This window comes from Cebus imitator, unplaced genomic scaffold (genome assembly GCF_001604975.1).
Source record: "Cebus imitator isolate Cc_AM_T3 unplaced genomic scaffold, Cebus_imitator-1.0 Scaffold11, whole genome shotgun sequence".
Taxonomy (NCBI): Eukaryota; Metazoa; Chordata; class Mammalia; order Primates; family Cebidae; genus Cebus; species Cebus imitator.
In genome coordinates this window covers 4,579,089-4,590,378 of record NW_016107326.1, presented here as the reverse complement: position 1 = coordinate 4,590,378, position 11,290 = coordinate 4,579,089, and the positions used below count along the sequence as shown (strand labels likewise).

Genomic DNA, 11,290 nt, shown 5'->3' with positions numbered 1-11,290 from the left:
TGGCTCACTGCAACCTCCGCCTGCTGGGTTCAAGCAATTCTCCTTCCTCAGCCTCCTGAGTAGCTGGGACTATAGGTGTGCACCACCACACCCAGCTAATTTTTGTATTTTTCGTAGAGACGGTTTCACCATGTTGGCCAGGATGGTCTCGATCTCTTGACCTCATGATCCGCCCGCCTTGGCCTCCCAAAGTGCTGGGATTACAGGCATGAGCCACTGTGCCTGGCTAAGGAACAGGTTTCTCGCTGAACTTTGTAGATACTACTGGTCTCAAAGATGAAGGTCACGTGCAGCCACGTAAGATTTGCCCAAGGAGCCAGCTAAAACCATGCACATCCAGAGCCCAGCTTGGAATTCACTTTCTGGAGACCTTGGCTAGGAGGCAAAATCTGAATTTCATGAATCCAAAGGACGTGAATATTTAAGGGTCTGGTAAAGGCAAAATTTGGGGATTCTGTGTTAAGAAAAGTCTAGAAGAGTCAGCAAAGGAAATGGAGGAAGAACAGAAAGGTGGAGGAAGAATAGACATGTCCAGCAGCAGCAGCTTTTCCAGGAATGCTGAGGACCAGAGCTGGGCAGACAGATCATTAGGTAAGAGGCTCTAAATGAGGACGTGTGGTGAGCCTAGCCCTGTGATGTGTTATGTGCCTGACCCAGATATGTGCTCAGTAAATGAGTTTTATGCCACATTCTTTTGAGAAAAGAGCTTCAATATCATGTTGGGACCAGAAGCCAGTGACTACCCAAAATTAAAAGGCCAACCGCATGTTCACAGCAATTGTGATGGGAGGGGTTAATATTTTTATTGAAAGAGTTTTTGTAACAAATAATCCCTCTTAAAACCCAGTAGATAAGCCAGGTGCAGTGGTTCACGCCTGTAATCTCAGCACTTTGGGAGGCCGAGGCGGGCAGATCACTTGAGGCCAGGAGTTTGAGACCAGCCTGGCAAACATGGCGAAACCCTGTCTCTACTAAAAATACAAAAATTAACCAGGTGTGATGGTGCACGCCTGTAGTCTCAGCTACTCCGGAGGCTGAAGTAGGAGAATCACTTGAACCTGGGAGGCAGAGATTGCTGTGAGCCAGGATTATGCCACTGTACTCCAGCCTGGTGGGCAGAGCGACCCTCTGTCTCAAAACAAAACAAAACAAAATCAGTAGATAGGTGATCAAGAAAATAAACTGACAACCTGAAAACAAGGAAGTAGAACTGGATAACAAATGTGGAAAATTTTCCAGCCTCACTATTATCAGAGAAATGTAAATTGAAGCAAGGTGCCATTTTTGGACTCTTTAGTCAGTGATAGTAGTGAAACCAGAGTGGTCTTTTCTAAAACAGCCTGTGTGTCAGAACCATAAAAATTACTCTTTTACCCTGTAACTCTACTTCTGGGAGTCTTTCCTAAAGAAATAATTCAAAATAGGGAAAAGCTAAAAGCAGAAGAATGTTCAATATGACATTATTTATAACTGTGAAAAGATTGGAGGCTGGGCACAGTGGCTCATGCCTATAATCTTTGGAGGGCAAGGTGAGAGGATTGCTTGAACCCAGGAGCTTGAGACTAGCCTGGGAAACATAGTGAGATCCCATTTCTTAAAAAAAGAAAAAGAAAAAGAAAAATTAGCCAAGCATGGTGGAACATGCCTATAGTCCCAGCTACTTGGGAGGCTGAGGTGGGAGGATTGCTTGAGCCCAGGAGATTGAGGTAACAGTGAGCCACGATCACACCACTGTTCTCCAGCCTGGATAACAGAGTGTGGCTCTGTTTCAAAAACAAGATTGGAGACAATTTCAAAAGCCAGTAAGGAGCCAGGCACAGTGGTGCATGCCTGTAGTCCCAGCTACTCAGGAGACTGTGGCAGGAGAGGATTGCTTGAGCCCAGAAACTTGAGGCCAGCCAAGCAACATAGTGATACCCTTCAACTCTTAAAAATGTTTTTGAATTTAAAAATAAAAAGATTTTTAAAAAGCAAATAAATGGGCTGGGTGCAGTGGCTCACACCTGTAATTCCAACACTGGGAGGCCAGCGTGGATGGATCATCTGAGGTTAGGAGTTTGAGACCAGTCTGGCCAACATAGTGAAACCCCATCTCTACTGAAAATACAAAAATTAGCCAAGCGTGGTGGCGTGCACCTGTAATCCCAGCTACTCGGGAGGCTGAGGCAGGAGAATAGATGGAACCTAGGAGATGCAGGCCACAGTGAGCCAAGATCGCGCCATTGCACTCCAGCCTGGGTGACAGAGCAAGAAATACTCCGTCTTAAAAAAAAAAAAAAAAAAAAAAAAAAAAAAAAAAAAAAAAAAAAAAAAAAAAAAAAAAAGCCAATAAATGACTAAATAATTATGGGAAATAAATTTAATAAACCATTAAAAAGTTAATTTTCAACCAGGTGCAGTGGCTCACGCCTGTAATCCCAGCACTGTGGGAGGCCAAGGCGGGTGGATCACGAGTTCAAGAGATCGAGACCATCCTGACCAACATGGTGAAATCCCATCTCTACTAAAGATACAAAAATTAGCTGGGCGTGGTGGCACGCGCCTGTAATCCCAGCTACTCTGGAGGCTGAGGCAGGAGAATCACTTGAACCAGGTTGCAGTGAGCCGAGATCACGCCACTGCACTCCAGCCTAGTGACAGAGCAAAACTCTGTCTCAAAAAAATAAAATAAAGGAGTACATACACTATCATCTAAATTTGGTTTGAAAAAATGTGTGTGTGGATATTTATTCAGTATATAATATGTGGGGAGGAAAAGGACTGGAAGAAAGCCCACTGAAGTGTCAACAGTAACTTCACTGGGTAATGGGAATTTGAGAAACTTTTTTTCTTATACATTTTTCTGTATTCTACATTTTTCATCTAGATTGTGCACTACTGTTATCAGAATTTTTTAAAAATATTATATATATATATTTTTAAGTAAGGCATAATGCCAGGCATGGTAGCTCATGCCTGTTAATCCCAGCTACTTGGGAGGCTGAGGTGGGAGGATCGCTTGAGCCCAGGAGGTCCAGCCTGGGCAACATAAGCAAGATTCCATCTCAATTTGAAAAAAAAAAGAGGTAAGGCATATACTTGTATATTATATCTTACAATGATCTCTTTTTTTTTTTTTTTTTTTTTGAGACAGGGTCTCACTCTGTCCCCCAGGCTGGAGTGCAGTGGTGCAATCTAGGCTCACTCCAACCTCTGCCTCCTGGGCTCAAGGGATTGTTCCACCTCAGCCACCCGAGTAGCTGGGACTGTGGGCGTGTGCCACTGCGCCCAGCTGATTTTTGTATTTTTAGTAGAGACAGGGTTTCGCCAGTTGGGTTTGCCTGTTGCCCAGGCTGGTCTTGAACTCCTGCGCTCAGGTGATCCGCTTCCCTTGACGTCCCAAAGTGCTGGGGTTACAGGCATGAACCACCACACCTGGGCAATAATGACATCTTAAAAGACTGCATTTTTTAAAAAGACTGGAAGATTGCTAGGAGTGCGAGTGGTTTTCCCATACCCCTTCTCTGTTTTCCATATTGCTTGTATACTAGCTGAAGTCCTTTTATAATATGCAACAGGTAAATAACAATTAATATTGTGGCTGCATCAAAGGGGCAAGAAATGAAAAGGAGAGGACAAAGCAGGATGTTTGGAGTTCAGCCTTTCCAGGCTCTCCTGAAAGTCAAGGTTTTGATCACTGTTAGGAGGGAAGCCTGTGGAGTTCTCATACGGTCTTGAGCTTTCACCATCATGGATTCTTTTGATCTGTCTTCCCTTCCCAGCTCTGCCTTCCTCAATTCCTATGGCTTAAGTGTCCACAGGGTGATTTCTTTTTCACTGTTCAGAAGCTTTCTGCAAGATGTTCAAAATACTGGCTTTGGTTTGAGCAGCTAGTCTATCTTGTGCTCTTGATTTGGGGGACTTAACTTCTATTTCGATTTCTTTGAAAGTGGATGCCAGTGACCCAGGGTCTGTGGAAGAGTAAGAGCCACTTGTGAGGATGAGACCGAAGGGACCACAAACTCACATCCTGAGAGTGTAGGACAACTCATGCCTTCTGCTAATACCAGGCCAGAATGGCCATCCTGTCTTTGAAAAAAAAAAAAGCAAGAAAAAGGAAAGGTTATAGTTATTTCCCTAAGTACTATATGAATTATTTTGTTTAGTTACGGGAAAGAGGTTTGAACTCTTTCCTAGCTTAGCATTTTAAATAAACACAGAGTTTTTAAAGTAAAAGTGAGATACGATTCTTGAGAACCCATCTGGCCTTTAGCCAGGCACGGTGGTGTGCACCTGTAGTCCTGTCTACTCAGGAGGCTGCAGTGGAAGATCCCTTGAACCCAGGAAGTTGAGGCTGAAGTGAGCTGTGATCATGCCACTGTACTTTAACCTAGGCAATAGAGCAATATCTTATCTCTAGAGATAAAAAAAAATTTTTCAAAAAGTTCTTCTTGGGACTAAAAAAAAAAAAAAAAAAAAAGATCTCACATTTAGACAATGTGGTAGTGTGCTGGTTCGGAGGGAGCCCAGCTACGCATGGCTAAGGGCAAATCCCTGAGAGAATGGAGAGGGAAATTGAAAAATGTTCACTAACCTGAGAAACAGTCTTTGGAAAAGCGTTATCTCAGGTTCTCATGCAAGACAATTTGGGAAAAAGAGAGCCAGGAGAAAGCTGAGAACTTAACTCCCCATTAGTCAAAAATCTGCTTCAGGTCAAGATCCTGCAATGGCCTTTGACAACATGCCCCTGAAAAATCACTAGAACCAAGACTGGGCTTGGTGAGTGAGTGCCTGTGCAGAGTTCTTGCTGCTATGATTCAGTGCAAGTTAGAAACCTGTGCTCTTCTGTAGCCTGGGGAAAAACCAAAGTCAGAAAACCCAGCTCAACTCAGCAAACTTTCCTTGCCTGTATGCTAACTATAAGGCATGCTGCTAGGTACTGTGGAAATTCCAAAGATATATAAGATAGGAACCTTCCCTGAAAGCGGTAACACTTTAGTTGGGTAACGGGATAAGGAGGTACACACACACCTACCTTTATTATATATATATATGAATATAAGGAAACTCCCTCTTTTTGAGGGATAATTTTAGAAATAAAATATCATATTTGAGTATATTTAAAAGGGCAATTTAAGGCCAGGCATAGTGCCTCACGCTTATAATCCTAGCACTTTGGGAGGCCAAGGTGGGTGGATCACCTGAGGTCAAGGGTTCAAGACCAGCCTTGCCAACATGGCGAAACCCTGGCTCTATTAAAAATACAAAAAGTTAGCTGGGCGTGGTTGGTGGGTGCCGGTAATCTCAGCTACTCAGGAGGCTGAGGCAGGAGAATTGCTTGAATCTGGGAGGCAGAGGTTGCAGTGAGCCGAGATCGTGCCGCTGCACTCCAGCCTGGGCAACAAAACAAGACTTGGTCAAAAATAAATAAATAGGCTGGGCACAGTGGCTCATGCCTGTAATCCCAGCACTTTGGGAGGCTGAGGTGGGTGGATTGCCTGAGCTCAGGAGTTTGAGACCAGCCTGGGCAACACAGTGAAACTGCGTCTCTACTAAAATACAAAAGGTTAGCCAGGCATGGTAGCATCCGCCTGTAGTCCCAGCTACTCGGGAGGTTGAGGCAGGAGAATTGCAAGAACCCGGGAAGCAGAGGTTGCAGTGAGTGGAGATCGCACCACTGCACTCCAGCCTGGGTGACAGCAAGACTCTATCTCAAAAATAAAAATAAAAAATACATACATACATACATACATGCATACATAAAAGGCCAATGTAAAAGACACCTATGTTTAGATTTTTCTTTTCCTTTAGTTTTAATATTTGTAGCCTCTTTCTTTTGTTTATAATACATCCCTGAAAATGTTTTCTAAAGAATGCTGGGCCCTTGAGGGCAGGAACAGTTTATCAGTTCTGTCCACTGTGCCTGAAACAGCCCTCAGTGTTTGCTGGGCATTGTCCAATGAATGTGCAAAAGCTGAACAACAGACAGACATGTTCCGGGGGACCTTACCCCCAGTGAGCTAATTATGAAATTAATAATTACTCTTCACCTTTTTGACGCAGTCTTCTGGGATATATCTTTAGTGTTCCACGTGGTCTTCATCCTGATGTGTCTGTTTCACATCTGAACGTAAAGTTTGTGAGCATCTAGTTGAGGCTGAGGAATCACTGCTTTCAACATTCCCTGTGGCTTACATCCCTGCCATTTTATGATCACTATAGTAATCACTGGCACTCCTGTGTTTCCATTTCTCACGAATTGCAAAATGCAATAAAAAATTCAAATATTTTAAACAAGTGTGGCTATACCGACAAAGGAGGCCAACATTTAACTGTAGGTGATTTTCAAAAGCTCAGCATCTTGTTCTAAAAAGCAGTTTAGGGGTGCAGCAAAGTCAGAAGTCAAATTTTATTAAAGCTGGACAGCCTATGGTAGCTTTTGCTTTTTCCCTGGTGGCTGCTCCCTTGAACTTCAGGCAGTTCTGGTAATGAGAGAAAATAAATAACATTACAGGGTGAGCTAATCCTATGAACCCAGATCTGTAAATTTGTAGCAAAATGTTACTTACCCTCACAGACTTGTGACAATCTCCTTAGGAGGCTTTTTCTGAACAAGGCTGAGACATCTCTAGAAGATACTAAATCTGTGTCTACCAACCTGACCACAAAAGAGTTCTTCCCTCCTGGGGTCTGGAGGGTGTGAGTGCTGTTGGTCCACGTCTGTTTAACCCTCTGGTGCTGGTCTCTGGGTCTCCCTCCGCTCTTTTCTCCCTGATGCAGAGCCCACGCTGGTGCGCTAACCTGCAACGTCTCTGTGCTTCTCTTCTTACCTCCTCTTTCCCCTTCTCTTTCCCTTTTGCTGTGGTGTGTCCAGAAAAGGAAGTCGAGTTCCAGCGTGCACCTAATGGTGAGCCTTGCCTGCCCACCCATTGCCCACTCCATGCTGCCTGCGCCCGCCTGCCAGCCACGCAAACCTGTTCTGCCATGTGCGTGTGCCTCACTCATCCTCACTGCATGTCTGTGCTGTGTGGGCAGGTGTGGCCTGTCCTGCCAGGCGGGGGCCATTACCCAAGGTCACCCAGTGGCCTAAAAAGTGGGTATTGGAAGGGGTGGTACGGCACCCCCTGCTGTGGAGCTTCAACAGCCCCCAGCAGCCCAGTGTAGGACATGAATCTGGTAGGGACTTGGGGCCAGGTGGCAAGTAAGGGAGAGACCCTCACTCACTGTTGCTCAGAAGGAGAGGCCCTGCTTCCCAGGCATGAGCAGCTGCTTCTTACAGACTGGCAGCTGTAGGGCAACTGTGTGGTGGGCAGAGGGGCTGGTTGCAGGCTCCCACCTGTGAGTCTCGATCTCCTGGCTCTGCCCCCGTGCAAATCCCATTCTCCAGCTGTGCCCAGTGTTTTATCCTGCCCACCTAGCCCTCAGGGAGACAGCTAACTCATCTTTCTCACGGGACACAGGGCACCAAGGGGAACACAGCAGCCTGAGTCATTACGAAACCATCCATTAAAACCAGAGGTGGGGCCACTTGGGTGACATCCCAGCTCTCTGCAGGTTTTATGGGCACCCTGGAGTCTTTGCTCCCTGTGAGGGTCTTAGCCTCAGCTGGGATTTACAGGTAGGGCAGGTCTCTCTAACCAGCCCCAAACAGGTCAGCATCAGTCACTGAGCTAGGTGGGCTTTCCTTCTTCCTGCTGGGAATGGGAGACAGCAGAGCTCCTGTGAGTTTAGACCCACCGTCTCGCTACTCCTGGGACTCCTCTTCTCTAGCCTACCACGGTCTGTGGAGTCTTGTTCGGTGGAGTCACTTGGTGCCTGGCTTGAGGTTCCAAGACTGGGTTTGGGGATGTCTGAGCCATTGACAGCAAGCTGGCGGTGGATGGCTTCAGGTCTGGTCCAAGAGGCCTCCAGGCAAGAATCAGGACAGTCAGAATGCTTTCTGTGTATGTCTTAGGAGAGAAGACACACATTCTATCTGTCGATGTATCAGCTGTGCCCTGTGCAGGGACAGCAGCCACGCATTTGTCTCACTGCCTGTTGAAGAACTTGCAGGCATCAGGTTGCGCCTCAATGGCCCCCATCCCCACTGGACCTCAGTGAGATTGAGTATGCTGGCTAGGGAACTATCAGAGGCAGAGAACATCACATGGATATGGCTCCCTGCCCTGGAGATCGGCCTCCTTCCTTCCTTCCATCCTCCCTCTGCCCCTCCCTTGTTGTGCCCTCTGTGTAATGTTTTTGTTTGTTTGTTTTTGTTTCTTTGAGATGGAGTCTTGCTCTGTCACCCAGACTGGAGTGCAGTGGCACAATCTGGGCTCACTGCAACCTCTGCCTCCTGGGTTCAAGCAATTCTCCTGTCTCAGCCTCCCAAGTAGCTGGGATTACAGGCACCTGCCACCATGCCCAGCTAATTTTTGTATTTTTAGCAAAGATGGGATTTCACCATGTTGGCCAGGGTGATCTTGAACTCCTCACCTCAGGTGATCCACCCACCTTGGCCTGCGAAAGTGTTGGGATTACAGGCGTGAGCCACTGCACCTGGCTAACACCATGTAGTTTTGAAAGGCAAGGATATATCCCTGGTGGTCATGGTGTTATTGGGAATGTTGGCCTGTGCATGGCCTACTCTGTCCTGGGTGTTGGATTCTGGGTCTACAGCCACAGCCCTGCTGGGTTTCACCTGCCCCTCCTCGGAACACTGTCCTTACTTCTAGCCGACCAGCTCTAAGATTTGTCAGGCAGAAAGGTGAACAGCCCAGCCCTGAATCTGCTCCCTGGGGTCAGTGAATGCATTTTGTGTCTGAAATGGACTTCCACCCCCATCCCCTGGACACCATCTCTTAGGCCAGGTGTACTTTCTTTTCTCCTTCATCTTTGTTTCAGGCTTCAAGCTGGTGTTGTAAGAAGGACATACAGGTGCTGAGTTGAAAGGGCAGCAGGAGGCTGCCCACAGATAGGGGACCAGAGTTTCTGAATTTTGTTCTTTCTTATAAACTACCCCCCACCTTTCCCCTGTACAGTAGGAGGAAGATCTCGAACTTCTTTGGGTCAGATGCTGATTGTGCAATGACATGGCACCTGGTGTAAGCAGAGATTTCTGGAGAGATGCTTTAAAACAAGTCTTTGGGCTGGTCCCACCTTGAAGGTGTCCCCAGAGCCAGGTCTCTGGGCCCCACAAATACTTCCTTCCTCTGATCATCTCTCTAGCCATCGCTCCCATCTGCACAGCGTTATGGAGGCCGCCTCAGGCCTAGCTCCCCCAGGCCAGGCCAGGGGGCAAGGGAGGTCTGGGAGTTGAACGTGAGTGGCTTTGGGGACTCTGGAGGAACTAAACCATCTGTTTTCTTGTCTCAGCCACAGAGCAACAACAAAAACAGTCTCGTAAGCCCAGCCCAAGAGCCCGCGCCCTTGCAGACGGCCATGGTACCTCCTGTCTACGGCTTCTCCGCCTCTGCCCCCAGCTGCCTCCTGCCCCTTCCCTCTTTCTCCTCTTGTGCCCCCTCCCTGGCCTCCTGGGCCTGTTCCTTTCTTGGTCCCCGTAGAGCAGGCCGCTTTGTGTGCTGCCCTGCAGGCCCCTTCCCCTTCATTGTCCTGCCTGGCCGTGCTCCATCCCGCATGGCAGAACTGCTGCTTCTGCTCCTTTTGCTGGTGGGGGGAAGAGTGATCAGGGCTCTCTGCTGAACCTCCCAGGCCTGGGCCGGGACCCCCAATGGGTCTTCTCTGGGGGCTGGGAAGGTGAGTTGCTTAGGAAAGGAGAGGGTAGGAGCTTTCTTGAAACCTGAACATCAGTTCATGGAGGCCTCATTGTAAAACCTGCCTCCTCCTCTCCTTTGCAAAGCCAGGAACAGGAAAGAGGGCTGGGGTCCCCACCTCTGGATATTGCTGAGGTCCCTGGGCTCCTGGAGCACCTCGTGCTGGCTGAGTTCTCTCTGGGCTCCTCCAGGGGTTCTTTGTGCTCTTGGAGCTCCCTCTGCTAGTGGTGGCTAACTAGAGAGTCAGCAGGGGGTGACTGGGAAAGACAGAGGGGTGATGGTGCCGGCTACTCCCCTCTTTCCTGCAGACCCTTGTGCCTCCTGATGTGGTGGTGGGGCCAGGAACTAGGGAAGGCAGAGGGCGGGCACAGTGAACAGCTCTCTGGGCTCAGCTTGCTGAGGGGGCCTCGTGTCCTGGCTCTTTCTGGGAGACCTCCTCATTCTTCTCCCCATGTTCCTGCCTTGCACACTCCTCATGATGAACACTGAGCTGTGCCCTCAGTCCCACAGCTCCTCCAGTGTACCTGCCCCATGGGATCCCTATGTGAAAAGAGCCCTCAGGACCGACAGGAATCAGGGACAGAGGCCCTTGTCCTCTCCTGGCACCCACCTGCACCTGCCGGGCCTCTTTCTTACTAGCCAGTGCTGCTGCCAAAACCCAGGGCTTTCCAAGCTGCCCAGAACCCCAGCTAAGCCAGGACATTTTGTCTTCTGGAGATGGCTGGTGGGCAGGCCTCAGTGGTCATTATAGGGTCTGTAGGGGTCATGGGGTACAGGTGGGGCTCCTCAGGGAAGAGCCATAGTCTGTCCCCAAGTTGGAAGGATAATTTTCATCTTCTCTCACAGGAGCCACAAACCACTGTGGTACACAACGCAGCAGATGGGATCAAGGTGAGTGGCTCCCGAGCCTGTCTCCTGCTTTCCAGGTCAGCAGGAGACAGGTGAGCTGGGTCCCAGGGGTCTACATACTGCACCCTAAAGCTGAGGTGTTTGCAGAGGCTTGGCTGAAGGTAGCCTGTGCCCATAGTTGCTCCTGAGGAAGGGCATTATACCTTTCGGAGCCCAGGATCTGCAGGCAGACAGACCTGGTCTGAATCCTGGCCCTACACATTAGTATCCTTTGTCTGCAAATTGGGGATGATAATAATAGAATTTTCATCCATATGTTGTGAAGTTTAAATGAGAGTAAATGTTCACCAAAAAGAAACCAAAACAGGGAAGAGCAGCACTAGACCCTGGAGCCTTCTCCATGGCCTGGTCCCTTTGTACTCTTGGTGTTTTCACCAGCATTCCTAAAAATCTCTTGATCCCAGACACCATCCATGGCTCTGGTTTGCAGAGGTGACAAGACAAATTCCCTGTTTAACAGTAGGTGCGAGGGGAGGCAGATAAAAAACCAGTAAGCAAATAGATAAGATAGGCCTGGTATTATGGCTCACACCTATAATCCTCAGACTTTGGGAGACCAAGTTGGGTGGATCGTCTGAGCTTAGGAGTTCAGACCACCCTGGACAACATGGTGAAACCCCTTCTCTACTAAAATACAAAAAATCAGCCAG

General features: G+C 48.1%; 1 protein-coding gene across 12 annotated transcripts in view; it reads left to right on the top strand.

Moving 5' to 3' along the window:
* Positions 1 to 10,706, top strand: part of LOC108318509 (calcium/calmodulin-dependent protein kinase type II subunit gamma) — a 51,997-nt gene extending 41,291 nt beyond the window's left edge. For 3 of the 12 annotated variants that reach the window (XM_017549583.2, XM_017549594.2, XM_037746091.1), the window contains 3 exons: positions 6,854 to 6,886; positions 9,334 to 9,402; positions 10,578 to 10,691. In XM_017549583.2, coding sequence (XP_017405072.1) covers positions 6,854 to 6,886; positions 9,334 to 9,402; positions 10,578 to 10,676 — 201 coding nt within the window. In that variant the 3' untranslated portion in view covers positions 10,677 to 10,691. Of the gene's footprint in view, positions 1 to 6,853; positions 6,887 to 9,333; positions 9,403 to 10,577 lie in introns of all 12 variants that reach the window. The other 9 variants (XM_017549587.2, XM_017549607.2, XM_037746095.1 and 6 more) reach the window with 5 other exon arrangements.
* Positions 10,707 to 11,290: the final 584 nt, after the last annotated feature.